Source organism: Convolutriloba macropyga, chromosome 8 (genome assembly GCF_964194025.1).
Source record: "Convolutriloba macropyga chromosome 8, txConMacr16.3, whole genome shotgun sequence".
In the NCBI taxonomy this organism is placed as follows: domain Eukaryota; kingdom Metazoa; phylum Xenacoelomorpha; order Acoela; family Convolutidae; genus Convolutriloba; species Convolutriloba macropyga.
In genome coordinates, this window is record NC_134475.1 from 63,030,835 (window position 1) to 63,048,254 (window position 17,420).

Consider the following 17,420-nt stretch of genomic DNA (forward strand, 5'->3'; position numbering starts at 1 on the left):
TCTGTTTCCAAGAATTCTTGTTCAAGTTCATTGAAAATGATTTACAATCTCTGTTGAAAACTTCTTTCCGAGTGTTCCACTTCTTTTGTGTTTTCTTTCAAATTTAATTTAATTTTTGCGAATGAGATTTATCATTTCGAATTGAAAAGACAGTTTCAAAATTGTTTGAGGTCATAGGAGACTATGGCTTACATCCTGATTAAAACACCAAAAGATAGAAGGACTAACGTAGCGTGGTTTCACACTAGCGAAAAGTTTTTTCCAATAAATTTTTCTCTCCAAAACTTAACTTAAGGGGTAAAATGAAACCAAAATTTTATTCAGTTTTCGTTTTCAAGTGTTATCTTTCGCATATGACTGATCGTATATTGACGTATGGTTACAAAACACGATATTTACCAAAATTTTTGTCCATGAGAGCCTCACTGGTTTGTTAGGATGGCAGTTCAATTCAAATTTCGTGTTGGACAACTGTCGCGAATGAGATTTATCATTTCTTCGAATCGAAAAGACCATTTCAAAATTGTTTGAGGTCATAGGAGACTGTTGATTACATCCTGTTTCAAATAACAAAAGATGGGAGGACTGTTTTAGCGTGGTTTTACACTAGCGAAATATTTTTTCGGATAATTTTTTCTCTCCAAAACTCAACTTAAGGGGTAAAATGAACCCAAAATTTTCTTCAGTTCTCGTTTTTCCTGTTATCTATCGCATATGACTGGTCATATTTTGACGTATGTTTAAATAACATGCTATATACAAAAAGTATTGTCCTTGAGAGGCTGACTGATTGGTTAGGATGACATTTCAATTCAAATTTCGTGTTGGACAACCGCGAATGAGATTTTTCAATTCTTCAAATCGAAAAGACCATTTCAAAATTGTTTGGGGTCAGAGGAGATTATTTCTTACATCCTGATTCAAAAACCAAGAGATAGGAGGACTAACGTAGCGCGCTTTCTCTCGACTAACTAGCGAAAAGTTTTTTCTGATAATTTGTTCTCTCCAAAACAACTTAAGGGGTAAAATGAACCCAAAATTTTCTTCAGTTTTCGTTTTTAAGTGTTTTTTTCGCATATGACTGATCGTATATTGGCGCATGGTTAAAAAACACGCTATTTACAAAATTCTTGTCGATGAGAGTCTCAGTGGTTTGTTAGGATGGCAGTTCAGTTCAAATTTCGTGTTGGACAACTGTCGCGAATGAGATTTTGCATTTCTTCGAATTGAAAAAACCTTTTCAAAATTGTTCGAAGTCAAAGGAGACTATTGCTTACGTCCTGAATCAAATACCAAAAGATGGGAGGACTGTTGTAGCGTAATTTTAAACTAGCGAAAGGTTTTTTCTGATAATTTTTTTCTCCAAAACTCAACTTAAGGGGTAAAATGAACCCGAAATTTTCTTCAGTTCTCTTTTTTCCTGTTATCTATCGCATATGACTGGTCATAATTTGACGTATGTTTAGATAACATCCTATTTACAACAAGTTTTGTCCTTGAGAGCCTGACTGATTGGTTAGGATGACAGTTCAATTCAAATTTCGTGTTGGACAACCGCGAATGAGATTTATCAATTCTTCAAATCGAAAAGACCATTTCAAAATTGTTTGAGGTCAGAGGAGATTATTTCTTACATCCTGATTCAAAAACCAAGAGATAGGAGGACTAACGTAGTATGGTTTCACACTAGCGAAAGGGTTTTTCTGATAATTTGTTCTCTCCAAAACAACTTAAGGGTTAAAATGAACCCAAAATTTTCTTCAGTTTTCGTTTTTAAGTGTTATTTTTCGCATATGACTGATCGTATTTTAGCGCATGGTTACAAAAAAGGCTATTTACAAAAATTGTTGTCTATGAGAGCCTGAGTGGTTTGTTAGGATGGCAGTTCAATTCAAACTTTGTGTTGGACAACTGTCGCGATTGAGATTTTTCATTTCTTCGAATTGAAAAAACAGTTTCAAAATTGTTCGAAGTCAAAGGATACTATTGCTTACGTCCTGAATCAAATACCAAAAGATGGGAGGACTGTTGTAGCGTGATTTTAAACTATTGAAAGGTTTTTCCGATAATTTTTTTCTCCAAAAACTCAACTTAAGGGGTAAAATGAACCCGAAATTTTCTTCAGTTCTCTTTTTTCCTGTTCTATCGCATATGACTGGTCATAATTTGACATATGTTTAGATAACATCCTATTTACAACAAGTATTGTCCTTGAGAGCCTGACTGGTTGGTTAGGATGACAGTTCAATTCAAATTTCGTGTTGGACAACCGCGAATGAGATTTATCAATTCTTCATATCGCAAAGACCATTTCAAAATTGTTTGAGGTCAGAGGAGATTTTTTCTTACATCCTGACTCAAAAACCAAGAGATAGGATGACTAACGTAGCTTTGTTTCACACTAGCAAAAGTTTTTTTCTGATGATTTTTTCTCTCCAAAACATAACTTAAGGGGTAAAATGAACCCAAAATTTTCTTCAGTTTTCGTTTTTAAGTGTTATCTTTCGCATATGACTCATCATATATTGACGTATGGTTACAAAACACGCTATTTACAAAAATTGCTGTCTCTGAGAGCCTCACTGGTTTGCTAGGATGGCAGTTCAATTCAAATTCCGTGTTGGACAACTGTCGCGAATGAGATCTATCATTTCTTCGAATTGAAAAAACCGTTTCAAAATTGTTCGAAAGTAAAGGAGACTATTGCTTACGTCCTGATTCAAATACCAAAAGATGGGAGGACTGTTGTAGCGTGGTTTTCAACTAGCGAAAGGTTTTTTCTGATAATTTTTTCTCTCTAAAACTCAACTTTAGGGGTAAAATGAACCCAAAAATTTCTTCAGTTCTCGTTTTTCCTGTTATCTATCGCATATGACAGGTCATATTTTCACGTATGTTTAGATAACATGCTATTTACAAAAAGTATTGTCCTTGAGTGCCTGACTGGTTGGTTAGGATGACAGTTCAATTCAAATTTCATGTTGGGCAACCGCGGATAAGATTTATCAATTCTTCGAATCGAAGAGACCATTTCAAAATTGTTTGCGGTCATAGGAAATTATTGCTTACATCCTGATTCAAATACCAAAAGATAGGAAGACTAACGTAGCGGGGTTTCACACTAGCGAAAGTTTTTTCTGATAATTTTTTCTCTCCAAATCTTAACTTAAGGGGTAAAATGAACCCAAAATTTTCTTCAGTTTTCCTTTTTAAGTGTTATCTTTCGCATATGACTGATCATATATTGACGTATGGTTACAAAACACGCTATTTACAAAAATTGTAGTCTATGAGAGCCTCACTGGTTTGTTAGGATGGCAGTACAATTCATATTTCGTGTTGGACAACTGTCGCGAATGAGATTTATCATTTCTTCGAATTGAAAAAACCGTTTCAAAATTGTTCGAAGTCAATGGAGACTATTGCTTACGTCCTGATTCAAATACCAAAAGTTGGGACGACTGTTTGAGAGTGGTTTTAAACTAGCGAAAAGTTTTTTCTGATAATTTTTTCTCTCCAAAACTCAACATTAGGGGTAAAATGAACCCAAATTTTTCTTCAGTTCTCGTTTTTCCTGTTATCTATCTCATATGACTGGTCATATTTTGTCGTATGTTTAGATAACATGCTATTTACAATAAGTATTGTCCTTGAAAGCCTGACTGGTTGGTTAGGATGACAGTTCAATTCAAATTTCATGTTGGGCAACCGCGAATAAGATTTATCAATTCTTCGAATCGAAGAGACCATTTCAAAATTGTTTGAGGTCATAGGAAATTATTGCTTACATCCTGATTCAAATACCAAAAGATAGGAAGACTAACGTAGCGTGGTTTCACACTAGCGAAAGTTTTTTCTGATGATTTTTTCTCCAAAATTTAACTAAGGTGTAAAATGAACCCAAAATTTTCTTCAGTTCTCGTTTTTCCTGTTATCTATCGCATATGACTGGTCATATCTTGATTTATGTTTAGATAATATGCTATTTACAAAAAGTATTGTCCTTGAGAGCCTGACTGGTTGGTTAGGATGACAGTTCAATTCAATTTTCGTGTTGGGCAACTGTCGCGAATGAGGTTTATCAATTCTTCGACTCGAAAAGACCATTTCAAAATTGATTGGTCAGAGGAGATTATTGCTTACATCATTATTCAAATACCAAAAGATAAGAGGACTAACGTAGCGTGGTCTTACACTAGTGAAAGGTTTTTTCTGATGATTTTTTCACTCCAATACTTAACTTAAGGGGTAAAATGAACCCAAAATTTTCTTCAGTTTTCCTTCTTAAGTGTTATCTTTCGCATATGACTGATCGTATATTGACGTATGGTTACAAAACACGCAATTTACAAAAATTGTTGTCTATGAGAGCCTCACTGGTTTGTTAGGATGGCAGTTCATTTCAAATTTCGTGTTGGACAACTGTCGCGAATGAGATTTATCATTTCTTCGAATCGAAAAGACCATTTCAAAATTCTTTGAGGTCATAGGAGACTGTTGATTGCATCCTGATTCAAAAACCAAAAGATAGGAGGACTAAAGTGGCGTGGTTTCACACTAGGGAAAGGTTTTTGTCATGATTTTTTTCTCCAAAACTTAGCTTAAGGGGTAAAATGAACCCAAAATTTTATTCAGTTTTCGTTTTCAAGTGTTATCTTTCGCATATGACTGATCGTATATTGACGTATGGTTACAAAACACGAGACTTACAAAAATGTTGTCAATGAGAGCCTCAGTGGTTTGTTAGGATGGCAGTTCAATTCAAATTTCGTGTTGGACAACTGTCGCGAATGAGATTTTGCATTTCTTCGAATTGAAAAAACCGTTTCAAAATTGTTCGAAGTCAAAGGAGACTATTGCTTACGTCCTGATTCAAATACCAAAAGTTGGGAGGACTGTTTTAGAGTGGTTTTAAACTAGCGAAAAGTTTTTTCTGATAATTTTTTATCTCCAAAACTCAACATTAGGGGTAAAATGAACCCAAATTTTTCTTCAGCTCTCGTTTTTCCTGTTATCTATCGCATATGACTGGTCACATTTTGACGTATGTTTCGTTAACATGCTATTTATAAAAAGTATTCTCCTTGAGATCCTCACTGGTTGGTTAGGATGACAGTTCAATTCCAATTTCGTGTTGGACAACGGCAAGTGTCGCGAATGAGATTTATCAATTCTTCGAATCGAAAAGACCATTTCAAAATTGTTTGAGGTCAGAGGAGATCATTGCTTATATCCTGATTCAAATACCAAAAGATAGGAGGACTAAAGTGGCGTGGTTTCACACTAGGGAAAGGTTTTTGTCATGATATTTTCTCTCCAAAACTTAACTTAAGGGGTAAAGTGAACCCAAAATTTTCTTCAGTTTTCGTTTTTAAGTGTTATCTTTCGCATATGACTCATCATATATTGACGTATGGTTACAAAACACGCTATTTACAAAAATTGTAGTGTATGAGAGCCTCACTGGTTTGTTAGGATGGCAGTACAATTCATATTTCGTGTTGGACAACTGTCGCGAATGAGATTTATCAATTTCTTCGAATTGAAAAAACCGTTTCAAAATTGTTCGAAGTCAAAGGAGACTATTGCTTACGTCCTGATTCAAATACCAAAAGTTGGGAGGACTGTTTTAGAGTGGTTTTAAACTAGCGAAAAGTTTTTTCTGATAATTTTTTCTCTCCAAAACTCAACATTAGGGGTAAAATGAACCCAAATTTTTCTTCAGCTCTCGTTTTTCCTGTTATCTATCGCATATGACTGGTCACATTTTGGCGTATGTTTCGATAACATGCTATTTACAAAAAGTATTGTCCTTGAGATCCTCACTGTTTGGTTAGGATGGCAGTACAATTCATATTTCGTGTTGGACAACTGTCGCGAATGAGATTTATCAATTTCTTCGAATTGAAAAAACCGTTTCAAAAATGTTCGAAGTCAAAGGAGACTATTGCTTACGTCCTGATTCAAATACCAAAAGTTGGGAGGACTGTTTTAGAGTGGTTTTAAACTAGCGAAAAGTTTTTTCTGATAATTTTTTTTCTCCAAAACTCAACATTAGGGGTAAAATGAACCCAAATTTTTCTTCAGCTCTCGTTTTTCCTGTTATCTATCGCATATGACTGGTCACATTTTGACGTATGTTTCGATAACATGCTATTTACAATAAGTATTGTCCTTGAAAGCCTGACTGGTTGGTTAGGATGACAGCTCAATTCAAATTTCATGTTGGGCAACCGCGAATAAGATTTATCAATTCTTCGAATCGAAAAGACCATTTCAAAGTTGTTTGAGGTCAGAGGAGATCATTGCTTACATCCTGATTCAAATACCAAAAGATAGGAGGACTAAAGTGGCGTGGTTTCACACTAGGGAAAGGTTTTTGTCATGATTTTTTCTCTCCAAAACTTAACTTAAGGGGTAAAATGAACCCAAAATTTTCTTCAGTTTTCGTTTTTAAGTGTTATCTTTCGCATATGACTGATCGTATACTGACGTATGGTTACAAAACACGCTATTTACAAAAAGTAATGTCTTTGAGAGCCTCACTGGTTTGTTAGGATGTCAGTTCAATTCAAATTTCGTGTTGGACAACTGTCGCGAATGATATTTATCATTTTTTCGAATCGAAAAGACCATTTCAAAATTGTTTGAGGTCGTAGGAGACTGTTGATTACACCCTGTTTCAAATAAAAAGGTTGGGAGGACTGTAGTAGCGTGGTTTTAAACTAGCGAAAGCTTTTTTCTGATAAATTTTCCTCTCCAAAACTCAACTTAACTGGTAAAATGAACCCAAAATTTTCTCAGTTTTCGTTTTTGAGTGTTATCTTTTGCATATGACTGATCGAATATTGACGTATGGTTACAAAACACGCTATTTACAAAAATTGTTGTCTATGAGAGCCTCACTGGTTTGTTAGGATGGCAGTTCAATTCAAATTTTGTGTTGGACAACTGTCGCGAACGAGATTTATCGTTTCTTCGAATCGAAAAGACCATTTCAAAATTGATTGAGGTCATAGGAGACTGTTGATTACATCCTGTTTCAAATAACAAAAGATGGGAGGACTGTTGTAGCTTGGTTTTACACTAGCAAAAGGTTTTCTCTGGGTCCCTCCCCCTTATTGTGTGCTTTACTGTCCCGGCTTCTCTGGGACAGCATCTTTTTTCTTCTAGGGTCCCGGCTTCTCTGGGTCCCTCCCCATCCTTTGTGTGCTTCTGCTTTTCTGTCCTGGCTTCTCTGGGACAGCCTTGGTTTTGTTAGGGACCCGGATTCTCTGGGTCCCTCCCCCCTTATTGTGTGCTTAACTGTCCCGGCTTCTCTGGGACAGCATTTTGTTCTATTAGGGTCCCGGCTTCTCTGGGTCCCTCCCCAACCCTTGTGTGCTTCTGCTTTTCTGTCCTGGCTTCTGTGGGACAGCTTTTGTTTTGTTAGGGTCCCGGCTTCTCTGGGTCCCTCCCCCTATTGTGTTCTTTTGTGCTTCAGTGTCCCGGCTTCTCTGGGACAGTTTTTCGCGGGTCCTGGCTTATCTGGGTCCCTTCCCCTCTTTTCTCGAGATGCATGGTTTGGGTGATTTTGATGCACCGCTTGACAGCGTGGCCTTGATATCACTCATTGAATGCATCTCAAGAGCACTTGCTGCTGCTGCCTCCCGTCTCCTTTGGGAGCTTCTGTTCTGTTAGGGACCCGGCTTCTCTGGGTCCCTCCCCCCTTATTGTGTGCTTTACTGTCCCGGCTTCTCTGGGACAGCATTTTGTTCTCTTAGGGTCCCGGCTTCTCTGGGTCCCTCCCCAACCCTTGTGTGCTTCTGCTTTTCTGTCCTGGCTTCTCTGGGACAGCCTTTGTTTTGTTAGGGACCCGGCTTCTCTGGGTCCCTCCCCCCTTATTGTGTGCTTAACTGTCCCGGCTTCTCTGGGACAGCGTTTTGTTCTCTTAGGGTCCCGTCTTCTCTGGGTCCCTCCCCAACCCTTGTGTGCTTCTGCTTTTCTGTCCTGGCTTCGCTGGGACAGCTTTTGTTTTGTTAGGGTCCCGGATTCTCTGGGTCCCTCCCCTTATTGTGTTCTTTTGTGCTTCAATGTCCCGGCTTCTCTGGGACAGCATTTTGTTTTCTTAGGGTCCCGGCTTCTCTGGGTCCCTCCCCAACCCTTGTGTGCTTCTGCTTTTCTGTCCTGGCTTCTCTGGGACAGCCTTTGTTTTGTTAGGGACCCGGCTTCTCTGGGTGCCTCCCCCCTTATTGTGTGCTTAACTGTCCCGGCTTCTCTGGGACAGCATTTTGTTCTGTTTGGGTCCCGGCTTCTCTGGGTCCCTTCCTAAACCTTGTGTGCTTCTTCTTTTCTGTCCTGGCTTCTCTGGGACAGCCTTTGTTTTGTTAGGGACCCGGCTTCTCTGGGTCCCTCCCCCCTTATTGTGTGCTTTACTGTCCCGGCTTCTCTGGGACAGCATTTTGTTCTGTTTGGGTCCCGGCTTCTCTGGGTCCCTCCCCAACCCTTGTGTGCTTCTGCTTTTCTGTCCTGGCTTCTCTGGGACAGCCTTTGTTTTGTTAGGGACCCGGCTTCTCTGGGTCCCTCCCCCCTTATTGTGTGCTTTACTGTCCCGGCTTCTCTGGGACAGCCTTTGTTTTGTTAGGGACCCGGCTTCTCTGGGTCCCTCCCCCCTTATTGTACGCTTTACTGTCCTGGCTTTTCTGGGACAACATTTTGTTCTGTTTGGGTCCCGGCTTCTCTGGGTCCCTCCCCAACCCTTGTGTGCTTCTTCTTTTCTGTCCTGGCTTCTCTGGGACAGCCTTTGTTTTGTTAGGGACCCGGCTTCTCTGGGTCCCTCCCCCCTTATTGTGTGCTTTACTGTCCCGGCTTCTCTGGGACAGCATTTTGTTCTGTTTGGGTCCCGGCTTCTCTGGGTCCCTCCCCAACCCTTGTGTGCTTCTGCTTTTCTGTCCTGGCTTCTCTGGGACAGCCTTTGTTTTGTTAAGGACCCGGCTTCTCTGGGTCCCTCCCCCCTTATTGTGTGCTTTACTGTCCCGGCTTCTCTGGGGCAGCATTTTGTTCTGTTTGGGTCCCGGCTTCTCTGGGTCCCTCCCCAACCCTTGTGTGCTTCTTCTTTTCTGTCCTGGCTTCTCTGGGACAGCCTTTGTTTTGTTAGGGTCCCGGCTTCTCTGGGTCCCTCCCCCCTTATTGTGTGCTTTACTGTCCCGGCTTCTCTGGGACAGCCATTGTTTTGTTAGGGACCCGGCTTTTCTGGGTCCCTCCCCCCTTATTGTGTGCTTTACTGTCCCGGCTTCTCTGGGACAGCATTTTGTTCTGTTTGGGTCCCGGCTTCTCTTGGTCCCTCCCCAACCCTTGTGTGCTTCTTCTTTTCTGTCCTGGCTTCTCTGGGACAGCCTTTGTTTTGTTAGGGATCCGGCTTCTCTGGGTCCCTCCCCTCTTATTGTGTGCTTTACTGTCCCGGCTTCTCTGGGACAGCCTTTGTTTTGTTAGGGACCCGGCTTCTCTGGGTCCCTCCCCCCTTATTGTGTGCTTTACTGTCCCAGCTTCTCTGGGACAGAATTTTGTTCTCTTAGGGTCCCGGCTTCTCTGGGTCCCTCCCCAACCCTTGTGTGCTTCTGCTTTTCTGTCCTGGCTTCTCTGGGACAGCTTTTGTTTTGTTAGGGTCCCGGATTCTCTGGGTCCCTCGTCTTATTGTGTTCTTTTGTGCTTCAATGTCCCGGCTTCTCTGGGACAGTTTTTCGCGGGTCCTGGCTTATCTGGGTCCCTTCCCCTCTTTTCTCGAGATTCATGGTTTGGGTGATTTTGATGCACCGCTTGACAGCGTTGCCTTGATATCACTCATTGAATGCATCTCAAGAGCACTTGCTGCTGCTGCCTCCCGGCTCCTTTGGGAGATTCTGTTCTCTTAGGTCCCGGCTTCTCTGGGTCCCTCCCCAACCCCTGTGTGCTTCTGCTTTTCTGTCCTGGCTTCTCTGGGACAGCCTTTGTTTTGTTAGGGACCCGGCTTCTCTGGGTCCCTCCCCCCTTATTGTGTGCTTTACTGTCCCGGCTTCTCTGGGACAGCATTTTGTTCTGTTTGGGCCCCGGCTTCTCTGGGTCCCTCCCCAACCCTTGTGTGCTTCGTCCTTTCTGTGCTGGCTTCTCTGGGACAGCCTTTGTTTTGTTAGGGACCCGGCTTCTCTGGGTCCCTCCCCCCTTATTGTGTGCTTTACTGTCCCGGCTTCTCTGGGACAGCCTTTGTTTTGTTAGGGACCCGGCTTCTCTGGGTCCCTCCCCCCTTATTGTGTGCTTTACTGTCCCGGCTTCTCTGGGACAGCATTTTGTTCTGTTTGGGTCCCGGCTTCTCTTGGTCACTCCCCAACCCTTGTGTGCTTCTTCTTTTCTGTCCTGGCTTCTCTGGGACAGCTTTTGTTTTGTTAGGTTCCCGGCTTCTCTGGGTCCCTCCCCTTATCGTGTTCTTTTATGTTTTACTGCCTCGGCTTCCCTGGGACAGTTTTTCGCGGGTCCTGGCTAACTCTAGAACTGATTTTCCCTACAAACAATCCCACTGTTTTCTCATTTTTCTCACTGGGAAACCCATTATCTCCCACTTTTCCTGACAAGAATCCTAAGGAGTCTCAAATTTTCCTAGCAAGATTCTTATTGTGCCCATTTTTCTTGCTGGGAATCCGAGGTTTCTCAAAATTCCTAGTGGGAAAAGTGAGAACTTGCATATACTTACCACCACCTACAATTCTTGGTAAGTTTCCCAATAGGTTTCCTGATAGGATTTCTTCTGATCTTGGCAAGTCCCAAATAGGAACTTGGCAAGAAAAATGAGAATCGTAGCACCGGGCGGCCAACCTAAAATTTTGTCCAAAAACATGTGAAATTTTCGTTTTGAACAATAAAAAAATCGATGTTTTTTAAGTAAAAACACAAAAAAATTATTTTCTTCATAAACGGTCGCAATATTTTTAAAAAATGTAAAACGGTCACGAGCTAAAAAAGAAAACGTTTAAAAACGGTTAAAAATGGTTAAAAATAGCATTCAAAAACGTCCAAGAACGCTGGTCATTTTTGTTTTAAAAAGCCAGCACAGTCAAAAATAGTCTTTTCCCGCATAAATTGACCGTTTCTGAACAGTACTGTCAAGTTAGCTGTTGGTTTGTTCACGGGGGGGGGGGGGGGGGGGGGGTAAGGGGAAGTAGCTTATTCAGAAGGTTGCCCGTCCCACATGCGATATGTATCTGACAGCTCCGCGCTTACGTTATCCCTATTAACATTGTCACTAGAAAAGTCTCCTGAAAATCTGGGAAACTCTGTTTGGGCAATCTGTTCACAGCTTTTGTCCCTCGGAAGTGGGTGAAGCTCGACAAACACTTCTTCGGGTTCCACATTTTCCTTGAATTTAGGCTTTGATTTCTCTTGGGCTTTCTGTGCCGAATTCCGTATCGGTTCCAAAGTGTCGCCAGTAGCTGCAGATACGACTTCAAGCTGGGGTTTTGATAACTGTTGAGTACTCGTGGGGTTTGGAGTACGCTTTAAAGCCTGCGTTTCAGTTTTTGAAGAAGTTTTCTTGGAATAAAGAGGCTTAGAGTGCTCGTGTGAGAGTGTTTGGCTGTTCGAATTTAAATTGTGATTGTCTTTTTTGGCATCGGAAGTATTGATATCGCTGCTTTTCTTGGCATCGGAGAATTGGTTTCCTTCAAGGTGATCGGAACCTAAAAAATTTGAAAGCCCATATAAAATACATTTCACACGAAAAATAATCGGGCAAAAATTTGCGAAAGATGAAAAAGATGAAAATAAAAAAAAAATAAATAAATAAAATTAATAACTTCTCAGAATTTGTCAACTATAACTCAAAAATGCAAATTCGGAAACCTTGGTTTGAAACAATGATGAAGTCAATGAGAACATTTGGCATTGTTTGCGAAGCGGTTCGAGATATCTTAGAGTTTCGATGTAAATTTAGCAAGCGTTACGCAACCTTGCTTGAAACACGAGTTTGCAAGTTTGAAATCTAGACCTGTTTGTAGCAAAATCTGGCGTTGTGGCTTATGTTACTGCAGAGATCCGGCATTTTTGCAAGTGCTTGCGTGTTTCAACATTTGATAAAAGTGTTGTTTGAGAAGAATTACAATTAGCATTCATTAAAATTTAGAATCAGCAGAAGGCCAAGGGCGTAAAAGTCACTCGAAAAGTCAGAAAATGGTCAAGCAAATATTTTGCATAAAAAACATAGCCGGTAGAATACCGGAAACGACTCACAGAGGCGTGCAATAAAAACTCTTATCTATTCCTATCTAATTCAGAAATATGAAAAAAAGCAATAGGTAGTCAGAAAAAAATCATTTTTTGTTGAAAAAGATAGGTAAGTACGTGGAGAGAAGGGGGTAGACTGTGGTGGCGGAGGGAGTAGGTGAGAGATATGTGGGGGGGGGGGGGGGAGGCGTGAGGGGCAATGGGGGGTAGGTTAGATAGTTTGGAGTGACTTATTTGTAATCAAAAATTTTTTTCACCTTCAATATTACCAGACAGTTCCTAATTACTATGCATTATAAACCAGGCTACTGTTTAAGTCCAATGTTTGGAAACAAAAACCAGCGTTCTTAATCATAAGTCAATATTCCAAAACAAAATTCAAAAGTACAGGTCATGAAGAAAATCCTGTAGAATCTCAATACTCCTCTTCAAGTCGTAAAAAGACACACACGTTTACAATAATTGCTTCACTTCTCTGTTCATCTCAAAGAAATTGCTCTATAAATATTTAAATAGGTGGCGAAACTCTACTTTACTTTTATTTTATTACTTTAAATCTGAAATATGCAGAAGCTTTCATAAAATTATTTTATTTGTAGCTCAATAGATCTTTTTGTTCAAAAAACGGCGTAATATAAAGGATCATTTGCCCACAAACATCAAAACTTGAGATGATTTTAAAGCAGTTGATTCTATCTTGTCAAGCATTATACTACAACATAACTAATATTGGCTAATCTTGGAATCCGATTGATTGAGGTTTGCCATATATAGATTCAAAAACATCATGCACAGACCGCTGCCCTCATTCCAACAAGCCCTTGATTTTTAGGATACACTCTGCCACCGTGTTTTTCGCCCACAAATACGATCTGCGTTTTGTTATAAAACACACTTTTGCGTAATGAATTGGCAGGCGCTCCTAAAAATATGCCCCTAAGCCGAGGGGTTGGTGAAACAGAATAGAATACATAAAGAGATCTACCTCAAAAGATATTTTAAAATTTAAAAATCAATTGTTCAGCTAGCATCCAAGTAAAGTCTGGCATTGTAAAAATTTAAAATGAATAGGAAATGTATTTTCAAGTCAGAACGGTTGTTTGTACTGATGTAAAACGTTTTCGAAAATGAAACTTATTAAATCTGCAAAAAAGCTTGGAATCCTGGTTTTAGATTTTTCTTTGTTTTAATGTCACATGGACATTTCGTTATTGAATATTAATTAGTGATTTCTGGCCCTATGTAGTCCAGTACATTAAAGAACTAAAATACACACTATACACACATACACACATATATATATATATATATATATATATATATATATACACGTTTATATATATATATATATATATATATATATATATAAACGTATATATATATATATATATATATATATATATATATATATATATATACGTTTATATATATATATATATATATATATATATACGTTTATATATATATATATATATATATATATATATATATATACGTTTTTATATATATGATTTTATATTTGAAATGCAATGGATATACAATTTTTTTTCTACATAAACTAGGAGCTTTCATCAAAGAATTGCAGTTATAGCTTCCTACAAAAAAAATTCAACACTTTTCTCCTTTGTCGATTTTTTGAACGAACCCACAAGATGTAACCAAGAAGAAAATGCAATCAGGTTGTAATTTATGAGCTAGTATTTTTCAAAAAAAAAACAGGGTTTCTGAATAATGAGTTTTTCTAACTGCTCAGGAAATGAGGCTGTCTTTGTTGATTTAGTGCCAAGATAACAAATAAAAAGTTCATTTGCGTTATTTTTTTTACATGAAAAGTCCCACTAGTCAATTTCAGATCTAGTTTAATTTTAATATCAACCAGAAACAACTTATTTTCAAAATCCTTGTCATGGATATATCTTTAAAAGTAAGATTAAGTTTATGCTGAATCTTTTCTTGGAAATACTCTGTTCAGCTATTATTTCGTTCTCTGAGGAAGACTTTTAATTTATTTATTTATTTTTAATTTATTTATTTTTATTTATTTTTAAATAGAGATACCTAATTTGTGATCATCAGCTGCAACTTTTTTCGAATGCCCGTTTAGGTTGACTTTTGTTCCAACGCTTCTCGACAGCCGATTCCCATCGTCAATGTCACTATGCTTGTTCTCAATCACTTCATCTGTTTCTTCTGCTCTTTGAACTTTCGGCTGTTGGGCCGTTCGACTGTTTGAACTTTTCTGCTGTTGCGCTCGCAGCTTCCGCATCACCGGAGAGTCAGAATTATTGTTCATTGAACTATTCTGTTGAGGACTTTTTTCATGTCTTCGGTGCGGCCCAGGGCCTTGAAAAAATAATTCAAATTAAGACTAAACACACACACACACGCATAAAACACACACACACACACACACACACACACACACACACACACACACACACACACACACACACACACACACACACACACACACACAATCATACACACACATGTACCCTGTGAACAAAAAAACTCAGAATTATGCACTAATTAGACACTATTTCCCAAAACTCGAAGTTCAATTTGCTCTGCGTTTAAAGTAGACTCAGATTATCTGAAGCAATCCAGCTTTCCCTAGCTGCTTCCCTTTAACTACCGTCAATTAAAAACGTAGCCGGCAAATTGCCAGAAAACAGTCGCCATTGACCCCATTTACCGCTGTTGGGATTGAAAAAGTTACATCAAATAAAAAGAAAAATTGACGACAACCTAATTTTTTAATGAAGTGTCTCATACTGCTTTATTTTCTTCTGCAAGTTCATTAGATTAGGTAATTATGTTGAAATCTCCTAGTAAATGAGAGAGCTAGCTTAACGCTAATACGAGTTAGCAGTATAATCTACGGAACTTTGATAACTTAAAGCACGAGAAAGGGTTGACGACAGCCTTATTTTTTTTCTGAAAAAAATTCTAATTTGGTTGGCAGTTTCTTTAGACTAAAAAAAGTCAATTCAACTTCTGTTTTATAACACAATAAGCTTGAAAAAAAGCAGTATGATCTACGAAACTCTGATAACTTAAGGCACTGATTCCTCAATCATTAACTTTTAGTGCCCGGACTGTATTGGTTTATCCCGTTTTCTCCTATTTCACTTTTACCTCGATAACTTTCTCGTAAGTTTGATCAATAAAATCTTGTCAGTTGGAACAGAAAATGAGGGAAGCCAGAAACCAAAAGTGAAAGGAGGAGTGACATATGAAAAAATGTAGAAACGAACTAAAAACCGTAACAAGGCAAGTCCTGGCCTAAAATTATCTAAATTATTATCAACTAAAGGAACACCTACACATACAGAAAACTAAGAATGGTCTCATTTGTGAAAAATCCGATTCCAATTTGAAAACCGTAAAATTGAGGTCAAATTTCCGCATGTGGACAAAAAGTACGCTAGCAAGATGAAGAATGTTTGTTCAAGCACTCTTTTCGCACTTCACACTAATATTAGAAATGTAAATTTCACACTGCAGACCGTCAGGTTTTTTGAACTTATTGATGTTTCGATGTGTCCAATACTATAACATTGAGTTGACTTCAAAAAAAATGAAATTGCGTGAACAGATATTTAAAAAAAGAAGTAGCCCGAAAAGTTCCGGAACGGACTCGAAATAGGAAATTGACAATTTTTGCTAAAATTCTACTTAATTGTATCCTACATTTGAAACACCAGCAGCAATAAATCAGGAAGAATTAGTTTACATAAAATGACATAGCTTCTGATACAAATTAGGTTAAGCACTCATCCTAAGAAAGATAGTTTGCAATAGAATTTTCTTTTTATCAAATATCATTTCTTTTTTATGTATTTACCAACAAAAAAAGCAAGAGCCATCGCCAGAAGAAATAAACCTGGCGGCAGTTTGCGGGAAAATAGCCGCAATAGACGCTAGTGGTCTTCCATGAATTGAAACAACTATAGAAATAAGATAGACAGATTGACTACCAGTCCTTTAATAGGTCACTAGACTTTTGGTTAGATTCGGACTGTCGTTTTTATGAGACACATACGCTCTCTAAGGATAAAACCCTAATGGAGCTCTATGATCATAATACGGATAAAAAGATAAAGCTATATAAGGATGAAACCCCTGATATTCGAAATCAAAAATTCAAGACTACGTTTGGCACTAATTAGATGCACACTGATGACCTTTATCTAGTAAACGTTCATAAAATTTAAAATTCAATAATTGAATTCAGAATTCATTTTTTATTGAGGTGTTTCACGCAATTGAGCTTAAAGCAGTACAAATGACGTCACGCACACAAATTTTAAGTGTGATGCATTAGAAATCACAGAAGTTGAAAAAGTCAATTGCGAGAAGTCAGGTCGCAAGAACCATCGACGGAGACAACGCATTAAATACACCCACGATGTCCCCAATAATAGCCGGTATTGCTTTGCGGCTATTAAACAATAAACTTAAAAAATATAGAGAAATTGGCAAAAACTTTGCTCAAACTTACTCAATTCTTCATAAATAAATTAACACAAAAACAACCGACTAACGTTGACCAAATTGTGCTCGAGCTACAAGCGGGGAAAAATTTACGTGACTAGTAAATACTAGTTGAGAGACTTTTATGGCGCACAAACGGTCAGCTGTGGAGGGGTTTGAAACCACGACCACTCGGAGGAGAATTGGGATATTAAATTCTACGCTACACTGTCTATAGTTGAGAGACTTTTTTGGCGCACAAATGGTCAGCTGTGGAGGGGTTTGAAACCACGACCACTCGGAGGAGAATTGGGAATATTAAATTCTACGCTACCCTGTCTAGGTACGTTCAACCATTGCCCGCAATCGGCTTTATTTCAGCACAAGACGTATTTTTTGTGCGAATGGGCGCAATTCAAATAACTCAAAAATCAAATTCAAGCTAAAAAAAATTACCCAAAAATTGAATTAGAACGAATGTTCTAGATGAAAACGGTCAAACAAATTTTTTTTAAAAAAAAGCCACACAGGTTAAAAATCGATTGATTCAATTTTTGTTTGAAAACAATTATTTAATATCAACCAAATAGAAAATTTCAAGACCAATAAATATGATGGGGAAACAAATCTCAGCCAAAAATAGTTATAAATAGAAACTAATTATAGAAAAACTGCTAAAAAAATTTAAGACCAGAAGATGGTGAAAATAGATGAGA

General features: G+C 38.5%; 2 protein-coding genes across 2 annotated transcripts in view; one reads left to right on the top strand and one right to left on the bottom strand.

The window, feature by feature from the left end:
* LOC142344913 (26S proteasome non-ATPase regulatory subunit 1-like) overlaps positions 1–17,420 on the top strand; it is a 628,982-nt gene that overhangs the window by 438,525 nt on the left and 173,037 nt on the right. The window lies entirely within an intron of this gene.
* The window catches only part of LOC142344911 (uncharacterized), an 81,113-nt gene that overhangs the window by 62,648 nt on the left and 1,045 nt on the right, over positions 1–17,420 (bottom strand). Inside the window, exons 2-3 of the mRNA XM_075396970.1 lie at positions 14,287–14,571; positions 11,282–11,684 (exon numbers count right to left, since the gene is read on the bottom strand). Of these exons, the coding sequence (XP_075253085.1) occupies positions 11,282–11,684; positions 14,287–14,571 (688 nt within the window). The remainder of the gene's footprint in view (positions 1–11,281; positions 11,685–14,286; positions 14,572–17,420) is intronic.